General features: G+C 34.8%; 1 protein-coding gene across 5 annotated transcripts in view; it reads right to left on the reverse strand.

Moving 5' to 3' along the window:
- Window positions 1-18,994, reverse strand: part of SCN2A (sodium voltage-gated channel alpha subunit 2) — a 75,931-nt gene that overhangs the window by 33,414 nt on the left and 23,523 nt on the right. Inside the window, exons 3-13 of one of the 5 annotated variants that reach the window (XM_064661014.1) lie at window positions 18,435-18,553; window positions 15,801-15,890; window positions 13,985-14,113; window positions 13,401-13,492; window positions 12,037-12,309; window positions 8,496-8,559; window positions 7,784-7,925; window positions 6,792-6,998; window positions 5,106-5,396; window positions 1,564-1,944; window positions 331-463 (exon numbers count right to left, since the gene is read on the reverse strand). In XM_064661014.1, coding sequence (XP_064517084.1) covers window positions 331-463; window positions 1,564-1,944; window positions 5,106-5,396; window positions 6,792-6,998; window positions 7,784-7,925; window positions 8,496-8,559; window positions 12,037-12,309; window positions 13,401-13,492; window positions 13,985-14,113; window positions 15,801-15,890; window positions 18,435-18,553 — 1,921 coding nt within the window. Of the gene's footprint in view, window positions 1-330; window positions 464-1,563; window positions 1,945-5,105; window positions 5,397-6,791; window positions 6,999-7,783; window positions 7,926-8,495; window positions 8,560-12,036; window positions 12,310-13,212; window positions 13,305-13,400; window positions 13,493-13,984; window positions 14,114-15,800; window positions 15,918-18,434; window positions 18,554-18,994 lie in introns of those variants that run through there. The other 4 variants (XM_064661013.1, XM_064661011.1, XM_064661012.1 and 1 more) reach the window with 4 other exon arrangements.

The raw sequence follows: 18,994 nt of genomic DNA on the forward strand, positions 1-18,994 counted from the left end.
AGCCATTTCAGTAACCTAAAAAGAGCTTTTACCCCAAAACATAACTTTACTAGAAAGACTACATTGAACAATTGTTTTCACTTGCATTTAAATTAGAAGCTTGCTGTTTCTACCTCAAACCTATCAGTATACTGCAAGCTTGACTGCTTTTCCAAATTTAGCAGTTCCATATTAAAAAACAAACAAAAAACCTACCTCTATATAGAAATCTCTTCTTGTCTGTACCCTCTAGGCTGACATAGCTGCCTCAAAACGCCACTACTACTTAAAGTTTCACACATTTAATAGCACTTCAAGGCACTGTCATACAAAAAGATATGTGTTACATACCTTCCATTGTGTTTGTAAGCATGCTGGCTATACTCATTGCCCTTTGCCTTGCACTAGGATCTGTCAGGTAGTCCATAGGAACATGGTAAGAACTAGATCGTCTCTTTCTTAAGTCAGTTTCTGTAGTAGTGCCCTGAAAATAAAACACCGATAAAATAGCTAATTGATGGTTCATTTAATAAGAATAGCACTTAAATTATTGTAGAAGCATACTGGTTTAAAATACTGCTGTCACACACCATGCTCCATTCATGCTGTGGCTTTGCAATACACTAATGTATGCCTAATTTTGTACAGAACAAATAGTCAAATACTGCAGTAGGATTGCTCTTGTGCCTGAAGAATATGTTTGTAAGTATTTTGCTGAAACAGGGCTGGACATTAAAACAGATTTTAGACTATAAACAGTTTCTAAACTATAAAATTTTTCACAATGCTTGTCAATGAGCTCTGCCATAAATATCTTTCTAATTAGGCAGTGAAGTCTTTTTCTAAACATGAAAATGCACAGCCCACACAGCTAGCAGTAAAAGAACAAAGAGTAACTACATTTTAAGATAACTCTTAATTTAGAATAAATTATTGATTTCCTAGCACATTTTTTCAAATGAAATAGAAGAAAAAATATTTAGTAATGTTGACAGAAAAAAAAACCCACAGAAAAATTAATTACGTTACAGGAACACTATCACAACCCATGTAAGTTGTAGTATTCAGGGTTACATCAAAAGTTTCATGTATGGTCAGTGGGAAGTTAATACTCATTTAATATATTCCATTTTAAGTAAATATAATTAATTTAAACATATATATTAAAGATATAATTCTATATATAATTGACATATTATATAATATTATATACAATAAATGTATTGTATATTAAATATAATAAATATTATTAAGTAAATATAATTAATTTTTTTCCATTTGGATATCCTTTCAAGTACAGAACCTTCCAGTTAAGTCTAAGAATAATGAATCAATGGGTGTAAGACTACACAGACTAAGTTTACTATGCAATTCTGCTAATTCCCAGAAAATTAGCATGTATTTTCACATATGAGTGGTTGACAATTTCAGTTTTTCCTTTAGCTTATAACTGGAATATATGAAAGGAGCATTCACAGCTTGGCCAGAAAGGTAATCATTGCTAAAGTGACTAAATTTTGTAGAAACAGTTGCTGATCCTACAGTGAGAGAACATCATGCCTGAGCTATTGCAGACTTCCTTACATTGCTAGCAGAGGCTGCTTTATCAATCATCACCTCTGGCAGGAGCTGTCCAGTAGGCGAGGTCAGAGCTGGCGGCCCACCAACTAAAGACACTACTCCGTTGCAATCCACAGTGCTGTGCATTTTCCCATTGGCTGGAAGTGCAGGTATTGTTCTGGATGACCTACTGGCCTGACTAATGTTACTGTTGCGCCGTTCACCGTGTCTATGAGGAACAAAGAGAGAATCTCTTCTGCTCTCATTGTCTTCAAAAGTGCTGTGCTCATCATCAGCAAAGTCATTTTCTGATCCTACATCCTTTGCTCGACCTCGGAAGCTGAAAAGACTTGTTCTGCTGTTGCGCCTTGGGGAGAACAGGGAGCCGCGAATGCTCAGCAAAGACTGTAGGCAAATAAAAACAATTATTATCAGATGAAAATTCTTTAAAATACCACATTTTCATATAGAGAAAAAACCCATAATGTCTTAAAGGGTAAGGTAATCTACAAAGAAATGAACTGGTACAGTCCCCCCCAGTACACTCCCTTTTGGGTAGTAAACAAAGAGCACATAAGTGACAGACAAAGACTAGTTATTTTACTACTTTGGATATATGAAATCAACTGGTTTAATTAGAGTAAAAGAAACTGCTTTACAGAATTGTTTCCTCTGCTATTCTGCCTGTGTTATTACCAACTGTTCATAAACTGAGTAAGTGTATCTAGACACTGTTTACTCCAGGTTGGCATTAGTCTGACAGGCTGAGTAAATAAAATTTTAGGCAAATTGCCTGTGACTCAGTCTGCACACAGAGGTAGCTCCCAAATACTGCCGAGTTTAAAAAAAATACATCTCTTTTTAGATACTAGGTAAGTAGGCCATAAAAAGGGTTTGATTTTTTTTAAAGTCTCAGCTATCCTGAATATGCAAAGATAGCTTGTAATTTTGTATTAACAGCTTCGCTAATCTTCATCAGTTTACTCATGTGAGTGAATGTTCTGCTATGCGAGGATCTTATCAGGGTCAGAATAAAAATAATGCTCTAATCTTACAAATAATTCTACATGTTCTTAATTTTAATACATATCAGTAATTGCCTTGCTTGATTGATTAGCATTAGCACCTGATTTCACCCAAGACCTCTATGAACAGCAGAGGTGATAACAAAGCAGTGTCTTTGTTTCTCGTCTGCAACTTATCTTTGTGGATCTGAGCCCCACTGTTCTGGGTACTGCAAAATGCAGAACAAAAAGGCACTCTGTAAAGAATTTATCATCTAAGTGTAACACAACAGATGAGTACAAAAAGAGAGGGAATACAAGGAGGCAAATTGATGAGTATGATAAACAGTCATCTTAGCTCACCTGAAGTCATTTCCCTGTCAAGCTTTCTGTAGGCAGCATGGTAAAAGAGAGTTTTAAAGAGGGATTTGAGGAAAGCAATGAAGTGTTCTGTGAAAACTCATGGGAGCGTCTTCCAAGCATGAGGGGGCAGCATACCAAAAAGAGCTCAAAGAAACTAGTTTGGAAATTTAACTGGAGGTTATGGATGCTGGCATGGGTCAGTCAAAGCTGGGATTTCACTTGTTTACTGTAAGTAGACAAGGTGGGTTGGGAGGAACTTTAGGTACAGTATGTTTAATGGTATTAAAAAAATTCTTTAGGTAAATATGTTTACTAGCAGATTTGATAAAAGCAATGGGATAGGTTAGTGTGCTTTGCAACAACATTCTTGATGAATACAGTGGTAATTGGGAAATGGAAAGAGGCCCAAGTTAGACATGATTCACAGTTGTGGGTCCAGAATAGAGTTAAAAAAAAAAAAAAAGAAAAGAAAAAGAGAGAGAGAGAAAAAGGAACTAGCAAAAGGCCTTGTGGAAATCCCTTTGAAATGGTCAAAGGGGTAAAAGGATCTTCTAAAGCACAGCTAAACCAGGAGAATTGAGAGGACAAAAAATCATGAATGTTAGGAAGAATAAGCTTTCAAGAGGAAGAAAATGGTCATTTACATTGAAAGAAAATGAAATGTCAAGGAAAAAGTCAAAGATGAGGTACAAAACTGAGTTTTCTCTAGGAAAAAAATGGTCAGTAGAACTTCGGTAATAGTGGTTAGAATCCAGAATGAAAAGGAACTAAGTTTGGAAAACCAGAGGGGAAGGGATTTCTAGACTGTCATAGTCAAACAGCTGTAAATGAACCTGGGAGATGAAAAGGTTAGAAGAGCAAGTTGTATGAGGAATGCTTCATTTCTCACAAGAGGGATGAATTGAGCTGCAGTTGAATAAGGCTGCTGTTTGAATGAAGACACAGGCAAGAATATGCACCTAAGGGATCAGAAGATGGGTCTTCAACAGGAAGTTGAAGTCAATTGATACAGGTGTGAAAATTTGTATAAGAAACAGAATGAATCACAAACTAACTAAATTCAGCAATGAAGTCTTACAGAGATTAGTTAGACAGTTAACAACACAAAATGGTGGCAGACCAAGGAGGTGAGATGGGGGAAGGATGCAATACTATTGAAAAAGGAAGTACAACAGGAGTGGAAGGAGTGGCAGAAATAGAAAGTCGGAAACATTATATTCCCACCGTGGTCTGATCTAAGAAGGACAGTCCTTAATAAGAAAACACTGGATGAAGAGGTCTGAGCTTCTTTGAGCATGGAAGCTGGAGAAAATGATACATGAAGAGAATATGAATGCTCATGATCTATTAAGGGATGAAACAGGCTTTCCAGAGGCAGTAATAGAAGATGATTAAAAGACAGGAATGAGTTTAGTAATAATGACTAAAAAGAGGGAGAAAGCAAATCACAAAGATCAGGGAGAATTGAGAAGGTGGGGATAAAAGGAAGAAGCATACTGAGGTAAAAAAGAGCCAGAAAAAGGAGAGAATGTATGTGAGATCTGGACTTGAAGTGCTGAGGGGAGAGTGAGAGGTGGGCAAACAAAGAGGAGCTTTGAAAACTGTAGAAGGGATAACATAAAACTATCAAAGGAAATAAATGTCTGGATGGGAGATGCAGATGGCACTCTGAATCACTGGTGTTTCAAGGGAACACATGCAAGGACACATTGCCACACATATTTCTACCTTCTTTAAGATAACACAATTAATGGTCTCACATCAATTAATTTTTCAAATTTCACATGAACATTTATGTCATTTCTGATGAGCTTTTTGCATCCCAAATTTTAGTACTTTTCTCATTTGAAACATTACATTTCTTTTTATGTGTGCAGTATATTTTGAAGCCACTGATCATGCTGAACACATCCAACTTCATGGGGAGATAGGTCTATTTGCATTAAGAAACTTGAAATACAGCTCATGTTAATTACACACAAATTTTGAATTTTCACATATAAATTTAGAACAAACCCAAAATCTCTCAAATTTTTACATTTTCATATCTGGCTGCAAGTTTTAACTTGGTCATACTTTGATTTAAGATGCTAATGAATCTGTGGTATCTTGCAAGAATTAACCAAACTACTTTACAGGCTTTTGTTTATATGATGAGTAAACAACAAAGCTGGTTAAGAGGTAATAATACTATGGTACCTGGTGTGGGGAAGAGAATCTCTTTTCGTATGTCAGTCTATTTCCCTCAATGGAAAATCGGAAACCTTTCTTTTTGATGCTGTCCTCCGATCCGGATTTGTGAAATTCTTCCCCATCCTTCTCCTCGCCTTCAGATTGTTCTTTTTGCTTTTTTTTCTTTCTTCTATTCCTTCTCTCTTTAGCACTCTTTGAGCTCAGTTTTGAAGCCTCAGAAGAACTTTCGGAGAATCCACCTATTCCACCTACTCCACTATAATCTCTTGAGTCAGCTGCTGCAGCTGCTGCTGCCGCCTATACGTACAAGCATATATGCAATTTACAACATTTATACAAAAACACACACCACTCACTATTTTACATTTATTGCCATTCTTTAAAAAAGTTATTTTTTTGAAATAAAAGCAATGCTTCGACTTCGCTGAACCCAGTATATCATAAGAAAATTAATTTGTGAAATACCACAAGGACCATAATTTTGCCACTGCTCCACAAACCAGGAGTTAGAGCAACCCAATGAAAACTATGCTGGCAGATAAACAAGTGAATAAGCACCTGTTTTAGATTGGAGCAACATGTTGCAATGAATTTTTCATCTGAAATACTTTGTAGAAGTAAGGATTCAAGGCTTAAGCAACTGGTAAGATCCCTGTTAACAGGAAACAACACTTTCTTACAACATTTTGATGGATTTTGAATACTCTCTAGTCTATTAAAGATCTGGTGTGGCATTGATATCTCAGTTTTGCAGATCATAATCAGAGAATTGTGTTAAACTACAGACTATTAGATACCTGATGCTGTTTGGTTTTCAAAATATGTGGAGCATTTTATTAACATTTCTTTACAAGCTGTGGTAAAAAAACCCAACCAGACCAAAAAATCTCAAGAGAGAGCAACTAACCAATGAAACAAAAACCCCTGACTGCTGACTTCAGTCATGTCCTTATATGGAAGACATAGTTCAACTTTTATGTTGGTGGCCACATGCTAGACATTATCAATTATTAGATTTGACAGCCTTCGAAAAATGAAAAGGAATTTCAAAGCAGTATATAATCATTACATCTGTACCACAGAAGTGTTTTCTTCAGTTTCTCCACTTTCTCCAGTTTTCTTTAAAACTGGAACACTACGGCCTTCTGCTGGGAGAGATGGGGAGGGAGTAGGAAAAGCCAAATATTGCTGAAGCAAAATATTTCTCCTATAGCACCTACAATAGTTTTGATTCTGTTACTTATATAAACAGAATTACTGTTTGGGGTTTTCTCCCCACATCCCCATCGCCATTTCAGACAATCACAGAATGGCTGAGGTTAGAAGGAAAGCCCTGGAGGCCATCGTGTCCAACTCTCCAGTACACACAGGGTCACCTGAAGCAGGTTGCCCAAGGACCATATCCAGACGGCTCTTGACTATGCTCAGTTAAAAAGTTGATATTCACTTCCAGTTTGAAAATCCAGTGGTTTAGCTTGTTGGTTATCATTTTTGTCACAAATTAACAGGTTCACTCGAGCCAGCAGAAACAGTGCAATGGAAAACATTAAAGATTGTTTGCAATAAGAAGGAATTTATGAGACAGAATAGTACATTGTTAGGAGTAGGAGAGTAAAAGTATTCTCACATTTGGACATAAAGCATCCAATCACAGTCATGAATGGAAGAAGAAATTTTACTTTATAGGGATACCTGAGCTTCTTCCTGTTGCTTTTTCAGTTGTTCCAGCATTTGCTGAAATTCTGCTTCTTTCTGTTCTGCTTCTTCCATGGTTGCTTGATTCTGTTCTTCGTAGGCCATGGCAACCACAGCCAGGATCAAGTTGATCAGGTAGAAAGAACCCAGGAAAATGACCAAAACAAAAAATATCATGTATGTTTTCCCAGCAGCACGCAGTGTCTGGAGAAAAAGAGATAATACACATTTTTAGCAGACTTTGAATGCTGTTACATAATATGATAGCCTCTGTGTTATAATCTATAAATACATTATAAGACTGCTTTGTGTTAGCACAAGATTATTTAGTTACTTCTTCCATACAGAAATAATAATATATCATGAATATATATGCAAAAATCTAACTTTTATGTCTAATATTGTCAAGGGAAATCAGATTCTGAATACTTCAGAACTTATACCAACAACAATCTATATATCTACATTATAGCCTTTAAATTTAACATTAGTGGGGCCAATCAGCATCTTACCTTCTTGTCTCATCAGTCCCAAACTAGACTGCCACAAAGACAGTGCACTATATAAAATGTCACAGTGAACAAAATTACTGTCCTTCACACTAAGGATATGTGTAATTCAGGGACAAAATGTAACCTTTTCAAACAGAACATATTTTTACTAGACTGCAAATAAATTTCACTAGCATTTATTTACAGCATGTTTGGGTAAGAAACTTTAACAACTTAAGTTCATTTACACATTTGGGAAAACAAACAATAATGTTTAACCACCTTCATAAAAGCTATTCCTTATTATGTATTTAAGTAGCACATGGTAACTTAAATCATTAATAAGGGCCTTACTGTTTAAAACAATAGCTTACATACATGAAATTAAAGATGATTTCTGGTCCAAAGGCCTTAGGGACATGTGAATGACAATAACTATGCAAGTACTATGTAGTAATGGTATTGGTGATGGTGCTGTTTATTTTAATAAGTCCTCACCAGCTGGTAAAGATTCTCCCAAAAGTCCTGAGTCATCAATCGAAACAGTGACAAGAATGCCCAACTGAATGTATCAAAACTTGTGTAGCCATAGTTGGGGTTTCTACCAGCTTTCACACATATATATCCTTCTGGACATTGACTACAAAAGAAGAGGAAATGCTATTTTTAACAACTACTCTATATTACCATATGCTGTAGTAAAACAAAATTTTTCAGGAGTACCAGTTGCTAACAAAACTATGAACAAGTAAAATTTTATTCTACATACCCAAGATAAAAATATATATCTTGTTTTTCAATTTTTAATTCCATTTCCTAATGATATTTCAATGCTTTAATAATATAATTAGTATTATTCTATCTACCTTTCCCCACAATTTGTCATAATAACACATCTCCACCAGGACAAGAGAAGAACATCAAGTAGCATGGCTGACAATAAACAGTTGCCAGCAAGCTGGCAGCAACATTTATGAACGTAGCATTCATGTGGTTACCTTTAGAAAAGTAGCCTAAGATGCAGATGGAAGTGCCTGTGTAAACTCAAATCACATAGATGGCTGTATTTAGGTATAGCTTCAAATGCAAACCATTGGTAATTTGTAACGCTACAGTACAGTTGATATTAAAGTTGACCACACCTGAGCTATTCTAAGCAGCTAATTCTTTTTCCTTTATGCATAATGAAAAATGATGCTCATTTTCTTACCCTGCATCTGAGCTATTGCCACACAGCAGTGCATCACTTTGTCCTTCCAAGAAGTAGAAATGACCTGATTAAAAAAAAAAAAAATCAAAAAGGTGATGAGAAAGGTAACATTTATGCCCAATGGAAATTGAGCAATTATATAGACTTTTACACTTGAAAGAAATTAGCAGAGCTAACAAACTTTTTAACTGCAACATACAATGGTTAGGAATGATAAAAGCATGGAAAATACTGTCTTGACAGGAAAGTGGTTTTCTATAGAGTCCTAAAGTTGGCCTTTCTTTAGAAAATGGAAAGGTAGTTGCACAGTTAATTCTCAGAAACCTAACCAAATTATTAAGATACAATGGCTGGAATACCACATTGTGTATGTCAGCAAATAGAAAAACTGCAGGAAAACAAGGGAAAGGATAAGGACAAATCTCTGCCCTTGTTTGTGCATTTCGATATAGAATACTTAGTATTATTAATTTGTAATTTTTCATTACATATTATTTTATCCAAGTATTCCTTGAAAAAATACTGAAATTTTGCAGCATGAAAACAGAACACAACATGCTCAAGAAATTGCTAGCTGGATCTTAATTTGAGCAGCTGGGGGAGAAATCAAGCTTTTATTGTACATTACACAAAATTACTACACAGAATTCTATAGCAGAGGAATGGACTTCAAGAACCTATACGTATTTTTCAACTGGCTAACTACTAAAATGAGGCAAAACATAATCTAAAGAGGTGAAACTCTTAAAAGCCCCCGACACATTCTTTTATTTTCTTTGTTCTGCTTTGCAGCAGAAAAGGAAAGACAATTTGCCTTCGATTTCCAGTTTGGGATTCTTATGGTAAAATGGGAATCTCTAGTGGAGATTTTTGGGTCAGGTGGCATATTAAGCTAAAGTTGCCAGAATTAGGTATGTTCTGGCTGTTCCCAGGAAGCAGATGGTTCTGTGAGATTCACTGCCAGCTGGCACAGACTATCTTAGCTGGCATGAACTAACTGAGGACTAATGCTAAGCAGACAAGCAGGGAATTGCAACCAGTTCCTATTGACTGCTTCTACTCTGTCACCACCTGTATACAACAGAGGCAGCATAAAATCTGCTTGTTTTAAACAGAGAGAGAGATTATGTGCATAATTTATACATCAGCAACCTAGTCTCAGATATCAGATAAGAAATCAGAGGATTTTCAGACATTCTGGTGATCACACAGTCAGACCCTGTGAGGGATCTAACCTCTACCTAAACAGTTCAAGAAGTTTAAAGATGCAAATAGGCTCCAAGCAGGACTTTCAAAATTGCCTGTCGGCCTAATTCATATTCTTATGTGGCACAGCTTCTCCTCTGAAGAGCAGAGAATCCAGTTAAACCATCTAGTCAGCTCAACTCTCAGCCAACTATTTTTGAAAACACTTAAATAAGATTTAAAAAAAAAAGATAATGATAAAGTAATAAAAATAGTCGACATGGGTTTGTAAAAAATATGCCATATATAAAACTATTCCTGTCTCCTGCCAATTAATAACAGGACAACAGTCAAGTGTACAAGCCCTACATGATACTTCCATATGCAAATAAAGGAGATATTTTCTGGCTGGAAATACCACAAAATACTTGAAAAAAATTCTCAGAGAGGAGTCACCAGTGACCCAGTGTCAATTCATAAGGATACCTCTCTGAAGATCCTCCAGGGATCTGTGCTAGACACAGTTTTCATAACAAGTTTCATTACCAACTCAAGACATGAAACAACAGAAAAAAATGCATCAAGTATTCTGAAGACATCAAGCTAGGAGAGATAACTGAAATTTAGAATGACCTTCACAAACAGACAAGCTGGTCCAAAAGCAAATGGATTTATTCCAATAGAGACAAGTGCAAAATCCTACACTTGACAAGGCAAAATCAAATATGTAAATGTAAAGCAGACAGGATGTGGCCACAGCCACCACAGTAGAAAACGATGCAGTAACTGTCACAGTTGACTGTGAATCAACAATACAGTGCTGACATAAAACTGAGGTAATTTTGAAATGTGTTACTAGGAATGTTGCATATATGGCACATGAGGTAAAGATACAAATTAGAAGTAATTGTTAGAGAAGTAAGTACCCAATTTAAACATCTCATAAACCCCCCCAACCAACCAAATCCCATAACAAAAAGGCAATGGAAGAACAAGAAAAAAAATTCCCAGACTAACTGGAAAGAGTCCAAAATAGAAAAAAGGAAGTGAAAATAGGTATAAAAAATGCAAAACAGCAAATAGCATGGCTTGGCTTAGAAAAGACCAAAAATAAAGAAGATAAGAGTTTTTAAAGATCATAAAGACTAATACAAATTAGTCTATGATTATCTTATTTCTAATTCTACAGGAGAAGCAGTAATATATTCAATCTGAAATTAGGAAAATGTAGGTCAGATATTTAGAAAAAAAAATTCTATTTGTGTAATATAGTACCAGAAACAACTAAAGGGGAATGGAATGGATCTGGTCTTCAGATAGTTTTATGAATAGTTTATCATTCAAAATTTCTCCATGACACTTGTATACCACAAGCATGCTGAGATGATAAGTATATTAAAAGATTATAAGGCAATGAGACTTGGATCCAAAAGTATTTAGTTCTTAAACTCAGGTTTTCTAACTTTCAGTGATATAGTCATCAGTTACGACATTTATACAGACTTTATAAAAACCCCGAGATTATGCCTAATTATGAAGTTAAAACACTAAAATACACTAAAATAAATAGAAGAGGCTGAACAGATAAATAGGAGAAACTGATACTACCATGATGAAAGACAGAATAGCAATCTACTATAGATATGTTCACAGTTGTTCTACCTGAATTTTAAAACTATTTTCGTTAACACGGTGGTGACATTAACTACCTAAAACAGTAGAATACTGTATTACGAGATACAAAGGAGACGAACACGCTCATTTCCTGATTTTCCAAAGAAAGGAGACAAATTAAAAGACAGAAATATGGACTCTAATTCTTATTTTGCAAGGATGAGAAGCATTGGATAAATCTCCAGTATTGTCATAAAGGCATGTCTGTGCTGTGCAAGAGAGCGTGATGCAGAGACACCAAGTTGTAAAGAAACAACATAGTTGCATTGATGTGCTATGGCAGGACTCATGGGCTAACTGACGTTCAAGTGTGGGTTTATGATATTGGGCATTAACTTGCACTAATCCAGCTATTACATTTCAGCTCCTATATTAGGGCTGTCACTCTACTTCAGGAGGCTTGAAGCTACCATGGAAATTTCTGGTTTAAGCTGAGATATGATTTTACTTTAAAAGTTATATTCGGTAAAAGGTAAAAACATATTTTGGCATCCAGTATGGTATTATGAGTATGTTAAATTATATTATGACTGTTCTTTTATTTACTAGAGAAAATGGGTTCTCTCATGTCTGTTGGCCAGGCTACACACTTTTAAAGGCAAGAGAAAGATACTAATGTTCTTGTATCTGTTTAAATAAATTCCAGAAAACCAATGCAGCAGATTATATAATTAACTCTTACTTTCATCTTCGATGTACTCATCCCAGTTAAATGTTGTCATTGTTGTATTAATAAATGTACCATTTTCACCTATAGAGCTATTAAAGATGGAAATAACAGTTGTTTCAAAAGTAGAATTGTCTGGAGGCCACTGCAGGCATTTATTCCTCAAGTTGCCCATGAACAGCTGCAGCCCTATCAGTGCAAATACACTCAGACAAAACACTGTCAGGATCATCACATCTGAGAGCTTCTTCACAGACTGAATTAGGGCTCCCACAATAGTCTTCAAGCCTGCAAAGAGAAAATATTTTTATTATGATGTTAAATAGATACTAAACACACAAAAAAATTCACTTCATTTTTTTCCTGATAAAGATTTCATGCAAAAAGCCTAGTAAACTACTCAAATATTTGTGATACAATAACTTTAATGAAAAGCCTTATTACTTGTGAAGATGAGTGAAAAGATGTAAGTTTATGCTTATTTTATAGTGTACAGAAATAAAAAGTAGGTAATTCCAAACACATTGTTTATGCCAAAACAAGTGCTTCTGTTATCCATGCTATATCTCAATCCTACATAGAATAGCACTGTTCATTTTTTGCTGATGCTTCTTGCCCAAACCTTTCTTATATGAACCTTTTATAATGTATTCTACATTAGTAAACCCATTATAAAGACATTATAAGTGCATATTTAAATGAAGTTGTAATAATCTTCTTACAATATAAGAGGGGTGATGGTTTGGAGAAGAAAGACATCTTTAAAACAATACCCCATGCATGGCCCATGCTATCTTTTAGAGTTTAATTTTTCATACGTGAGTTAAAACTGAATTAAATTGCCATATCAAGTGCTTTCAATAAATGATAAAATTTGCATCACTATGAAAGCTTAAAATTAACTTATATTTAAAACATGTAAAGGAAAGCTTGATGTCATAAGATGCAAATCACAATAGGTTGCTTACTGCAAATATCCCATGCAAGAATTTGTTAAACTCAAAGGCTGATTTTTTTTTAAAAAGAAAATACAACTAATACAAGCATGAATCAATTTAAATAAAATTACATGTCTTGATTCCTGCTTTTTGTTTAGTTGACAATGTGTAGCAAACAAGGCTTATGCTTTATAAATGTGAATACAGCCTTTGTAGAACAAAAGTCAGCCTCGGTGTTTAACCTCGCTCTCACCTGGAATGACTGATATTGTTTTCAAAGCTCGGAGAACTCTGAATGTTCTCAACGCTGAGACATTGCCCAGGTCCACAAACTCTGTCACATATCTGTAATAGGGGAGTTCACACACAAACACAATGACAGCACACAAATAACAGTTGGAGATACGAGGGGCCTAACACCTTACACCAACTTCTTCTTACCTGGAATTACAGAAATAGTTTTCAAAGCTCTCAATACTCTGAAAGTTCGAAGAGCTGAAACATTGCCTAGGTTTACAAATTCTGTTACATACCTGTAGGATTAAATCACAGTTACTCAGAATTGAGGCAGATTTTATCTTATTTGCTCGGGTTTTTTATCAAGACCTCTTGATCGTTCACTGTATTTTGCCTTTGTTATAAATATACTTCTGCCCATAAAATTAAATAAAGTTTTATCAAAATAAACCACATTGACATGATGTTTGAAACCTAATTTGGTCAGCTATTAGCACCAAGTCAAGAGGATTCCTTTTAATTCTGGTATGCAGAAAGGAGACAGGATATGAACAGCTCAGGCTGATGGCATTCCCAATCCTAACGGGCTGGCACACCATGCTGGCCTCTGCAGCACATGCTTGGTTAGAAATACTAAAATGTGTAAAAGAGGTAGAAGAAACATATTGAAACCACAGGAAGTCCAGGCTCCAAATGTTCTGGCTGACAAGATATGAGGCAATTTTTAGTCACTAATCTCATGCTATCAGAGAGAATATTTATTAAAAAAAAAAAAGTAGAAGACTTACGCAAATGTTATGACAGTGAAATCTAGCCAATTCCATGGGTCTCGAAGAAATGTAAAATCTTCTAAACAGAAGCCCCTTGCAAGAATTTTAATAAGTGATTCAAATGTATAAATTCCAGTGAAAGTGTATCTGAAGAAAATATGCAAGACAGAGATTACAGGTACACATATTATCTTCACAGTTTATGCTTTCTTGTTACTTTATTTTCATTTTCTTCTCTTTAAGAGGCATAAGAATTTAATGGCAGTTATAATCAACTTTTTCTTAAGCATAATTTATACCATAAGGAAGGAGAAATGAAATTAGGATAAAAAAACTAAATAACAACCCATATCTTAAGTTCAAATTCTGTAATCTATACCAATAAGAGAGATGCAAAATTCCCAGTTACTTCACTGCTGCATGCTTATGTCCAGTCTGAACTCATGTCATAACAAAACACACAGATGGAATATGTTAGGATTTCAGTAGTTGCTTCCAGACTAAAAGTTTCTTTCTTCAATGCTATTTTTATGGTGAAATGGTGCTTAGTACCATGAGCTCACAAGTGCCAACCCTCATCAGCCCTCATTCATTATAGAGCAGGTATATCCAGTACTTCACTTTCAGCAAAACACAGTACTGGAATGAAACAAGTAATTTCAGATGCAAAATCATGTGCAAGAACAACCAAAAATAGTTATGAATGCCAATAAAATTCAGCTACTCATTTTGACTAAAAAAATGTAGTTGAAATGTAAATTAAAAAAATATTTAATTCCAGCATTCTGTGTCATTTCAATCTTCTGTATCCAAATGACGTCATCTTGAAATTTAATTTAATTTATATCTTTAATGAAAAAGAATTCAAATTAAACTGCTTAACAAGCTTACTCTAACTGAGCCAACCTGAAAACCGTTTTCCAATGTGAATGTTTTCAGTTCAATCACTAAAAAATGTCTCCTGCACAACTTTACTTAACAGATGAGGACAAGTTGTAAATCTAAATGGCACAACACAAAACCAAGAAGAAATATCCAAGCAATCACTCTTTATCATAAATATTTACTACATGCTAGACATACATACAGGTTTGCACTGAACTCAAAATGAGAATGCCTTTGTTGACTTTAATAGCCCTATGATTCCACTTTTGATTACTGGAGATTAAACAGGTATGTATCATCCCAAGCACTAAGGAATGAAAAAGCACAGAAGCATAAAATGTGATTGCAAAAACGAAGCACCATGAAGAGCAGTGTTTCACACCATGGTCTACAGCCTTGGAAGTGTCATTGTCCATCGGCACCATGTAGCTGACACCAAACCGGACCACTTAGCCAACAAGCTGACATCGTGCTAACCATTTCAATACTTTCATTAAGAGTTTAATTTGCATACATGCTTTCCATTGTTAGATTGGCTTCGGTAAAAGAAAGTTGCAGTACAGTGAATACAGCCATCCATAAGATGATCCCTTTATCTGTTAATGGTTATTGCAATTGAGATGAGAGTGCCTTTTTTGCATTCTTCCACAGACGCAAGATAGAATGCAGTAAAAAACATTTATAATTCACTTCTTCTGTATGATCATAAGACTAGCTTTTCTTCTTACTTCCCCTATCTAATACTGTAAACAGAAGCTGGACATTAAACAACTTGTCATGAGACAATTACATGTATTTAACGCCACAGTGAAGAAACCAGCATCAGAATAGCTGTTGAAAGGATATGCCAACAAGGTACCTGCTGCCAGGGGATGCCATCCTAATATAAAATAATTTACAGCAGTTTATTTCTGATTACTATTATTCAGAGAAAATCCATTTAACTTACTCTACATTCTTTGTCCAGTCTGGAGGGTTACTCATGGTCATAAATACGCAGTTGGTCAAAATAGTGCACATGATAAGCATGCTGAATAATGTAGGTTAAGAGTTAAGGAATATAAGCCAGAAAAAAATCTTATAAAAAGAGTATCAAATAACACACTGCTTTGGTAGATTTTCACTTTCAGGAGCAATTTAACCCTACCCAGCCCTTTTAACAGCAAGGGAAAGGCCTTGAATATGTTAAATCTTTCACAGTCACCACTTTATAGCTAAAAAAAGAACAATCATCTACGAAAAATCAGAAAATCTGAAAGATACTAAAAGGAAAGACCCATCTCTTAATTTTAGGAGATCTTGTTTTTTATTTTTGAATAAAAATGTGAAAATTTGAAGTAGTAGTTTCCAATTTCTTGGAGTAATACAAAAATCATTACTTTTAGATGATCTAGACAAATCTGATGTGCTTCATGCATACAAAAGAATGAAAAATACATTTTCTTCATTGTTTCACCATAAAATTTGGCACATATAAAAATTTTTGCTTATCATTATGATACATATATTAAAGCTAGCTGCAACATAATAGGAGACAACATAGGGAAATCTTAGGGAGAGAAGTATTTTATTTATTTATTATTTATTTATTTATTTATTATTATTTATTGCTGTTTGAGTTCTATATGACTTTTGTAATATAAATGCAGTTGGAAGGGAAGGGACATGATATTTTCCCCCTCGGAAAAAAAAGAAATCTAAAAAGAATTCCTGAATAGGTCCAAGTCATAAATAATTTATTTTAAGAGAACTGCTCTAACTGCTCTACAACCTGTCACTCTCAGAATTGCTAACATTCTTCTAAGATATGAAAACACAACCACCAAAATGAAAACCACATAGGTGAATCACAAAATGTCCACATGATGGCACCATCACCTGAAACTAGAGACAGGACAAAGCTCGGTTTTGAGAAGAGCTTTAGCTGGAGGTTCATGTAGTGCTCCTAAACACAAATCCCAATATAATGGGGTGAGAAGTACAGTGAGGTTCCCCTCATGAAGTTTTCTTTGCATGTCTACATTAATTAAAAAAACCTTCAAAGGACAATAAATACCTCTGCCTTCTGAACTGTGGCATTAAATTCAACAATTCCTTGGGTTTCTGCTCAGTAAATATATTTTAAATCCCTTAGTCAGAAACTACCTTCTTGTTCTGTAACTCATATATGAACACAAGAGAAAGGAATATTTAAAACATAAAAAAACCATGTTATGAGTTTTCCCAGCCTGTATTTTACATAGGCTTTCAAAATCCTTTTTGATGAAATGTCCTCTCAGTTGCAAGTCCTCACTATTCTTTCATCAGTGGAGAAATAACTGTACCTTCCCACAAGTTTGAACAATGTTTTCTAACATTCTGACTTCAGTGACTAACTCTTCACCATCATCTCAACCCCACAGTCTTCTATTATTCCACATAACTGAATAAAGCTCTAGAATATGGTAAGGAGTGTTATATAATTGAAAAATAATTAGTTGTAGTGGCACCTATAGCAGGAAAATTCAAAACAGGCTATGTAGTATTATGATTGATTCTGGAGCCATTTGTAGGCTAGCCATTGATAACAACATCTACCACAAAACAACTGTTGTAATTATCAGACTTCCACTATAACAAGACTGGAAGAAATCCTTTCAAGATTTATTCTACATGATCTTAGGACCCCTATATGCAATGCTATACACAGAACTACTTTCAGTGTGCTTACGTTAGGTATTTGTAAAAATAAGTGTGCAAACATTTGTATTTGCTCCTTAAGTAAGCAGACTTGCTGAAGTCAATGCCCTCATTTCTCTTATGAGCATTTGGGATCAGACCAGTGGGATGCCTACTATAGGTAGCTATCATATCATTGAAAAAGACAAAATAATATGTAAGTAATTATAATAATTTAGCTTTTCAAATCTCTACCTGTAATGTGGAAATCTCATGACCTACTTGAAGACTGAAATTAAAACATCAACAGGATTATGTGTATAATGCAGTAATGATCAATAAATGAAATAGACAGGTGAGATACATATAGGACTGAGAAAGTATAATAAAACAAGAAACCTAAGCTGGTTTATGAATCTATCTTTCTGCAATTGTTATCAGAATAAGAAAATGAAAAGGAATAATGAAACCATATTTTCACTAAATATTCATGCAAGCACAGACCTGGGATCAAAGATATGATTTTAACACATGGTATCAGTGAAGAACTGTAAGTATTTTGAGCAATATATCTGCAGTTTATGAAAAATGTGGAGGAGGGGAAAAGATGAAAAAAAGATATGGTGATTACAGGAAAAAGAAGAGGGAAGGAAAAAAATATGTGGGGGAAGAAAGAGGACAGAGAAAGAAACCGTAAAGGACAATGACTGGTTGTCTGGCTTCTGGTATTACTACATTAGGATCCAGCAATGAACACAAATGTAAAAAGAGAATAAGAAAAAGAACAGAAGACAGAAATAGTAGATAGAAGAGGGACAAAGCACTACAGATCATATTGATCCTGGGACATGTGCCAGAGAATGATTTAAATACTAAGTAACATCTCATTCAGTACAGTTTTAGACTAACCACTTGAAAAGGATATGAATGTACCAAAATCTTAATAGCTATTTTTCTAAGAGGATTGAAAGGAGTTAACATGTACAGGGCAGAGGTGGCACTGAATCGGAATATTGCCTTCCCTTTATTCAATACTATAAAGGTCTGGAAAAAGAAAAACAGAATGAAAAACAGCATTTACAAGATAACAAGTTACAAACCCAGAATAATTTTTACTTCATCATTAAATGTATTTGGCCAATATGTTCTTTCATTTACACAATTCCTTGTCCAGTTCAAACATCATCGAGTCCAGCCAAATTATGATGAACATAATTGAATGAAAACATTTTAATAAGTTTATTTAGAAATCAACAACAATAGTACCTCAAAGTATCTAAATTCCAAGAGTGATCATGAAAATATGGAAGAGTGTTCAACAACAAGTTTTTCAACGTAACACTAATGTACTCAGTAGTTTTTGCTGTACTCTGAGAATAATGTATTCCCTTTCCAACTACTGCTTTATACTTGCAATTTTGTCTATTTTTCTTGACTCATGCTTTATTTTTACCTAATACAGAATTCACTAATCCATGTATTTTC

Source organism: Pseudopipra pipra, chromosome 7 (genome assembly GCF_036250125.1).
Source record: "Pseudopipra pipra isolate bDixPip1 chromosome 7, bDixPip1.hap1, whole genome shotgun sequence".
Lineage (NCBI taxonomy): Eukaryota > Metazoa > Chordata > Aves > Passeriformes > Pipridae > Pseudopipra > Pseudopipra pipra.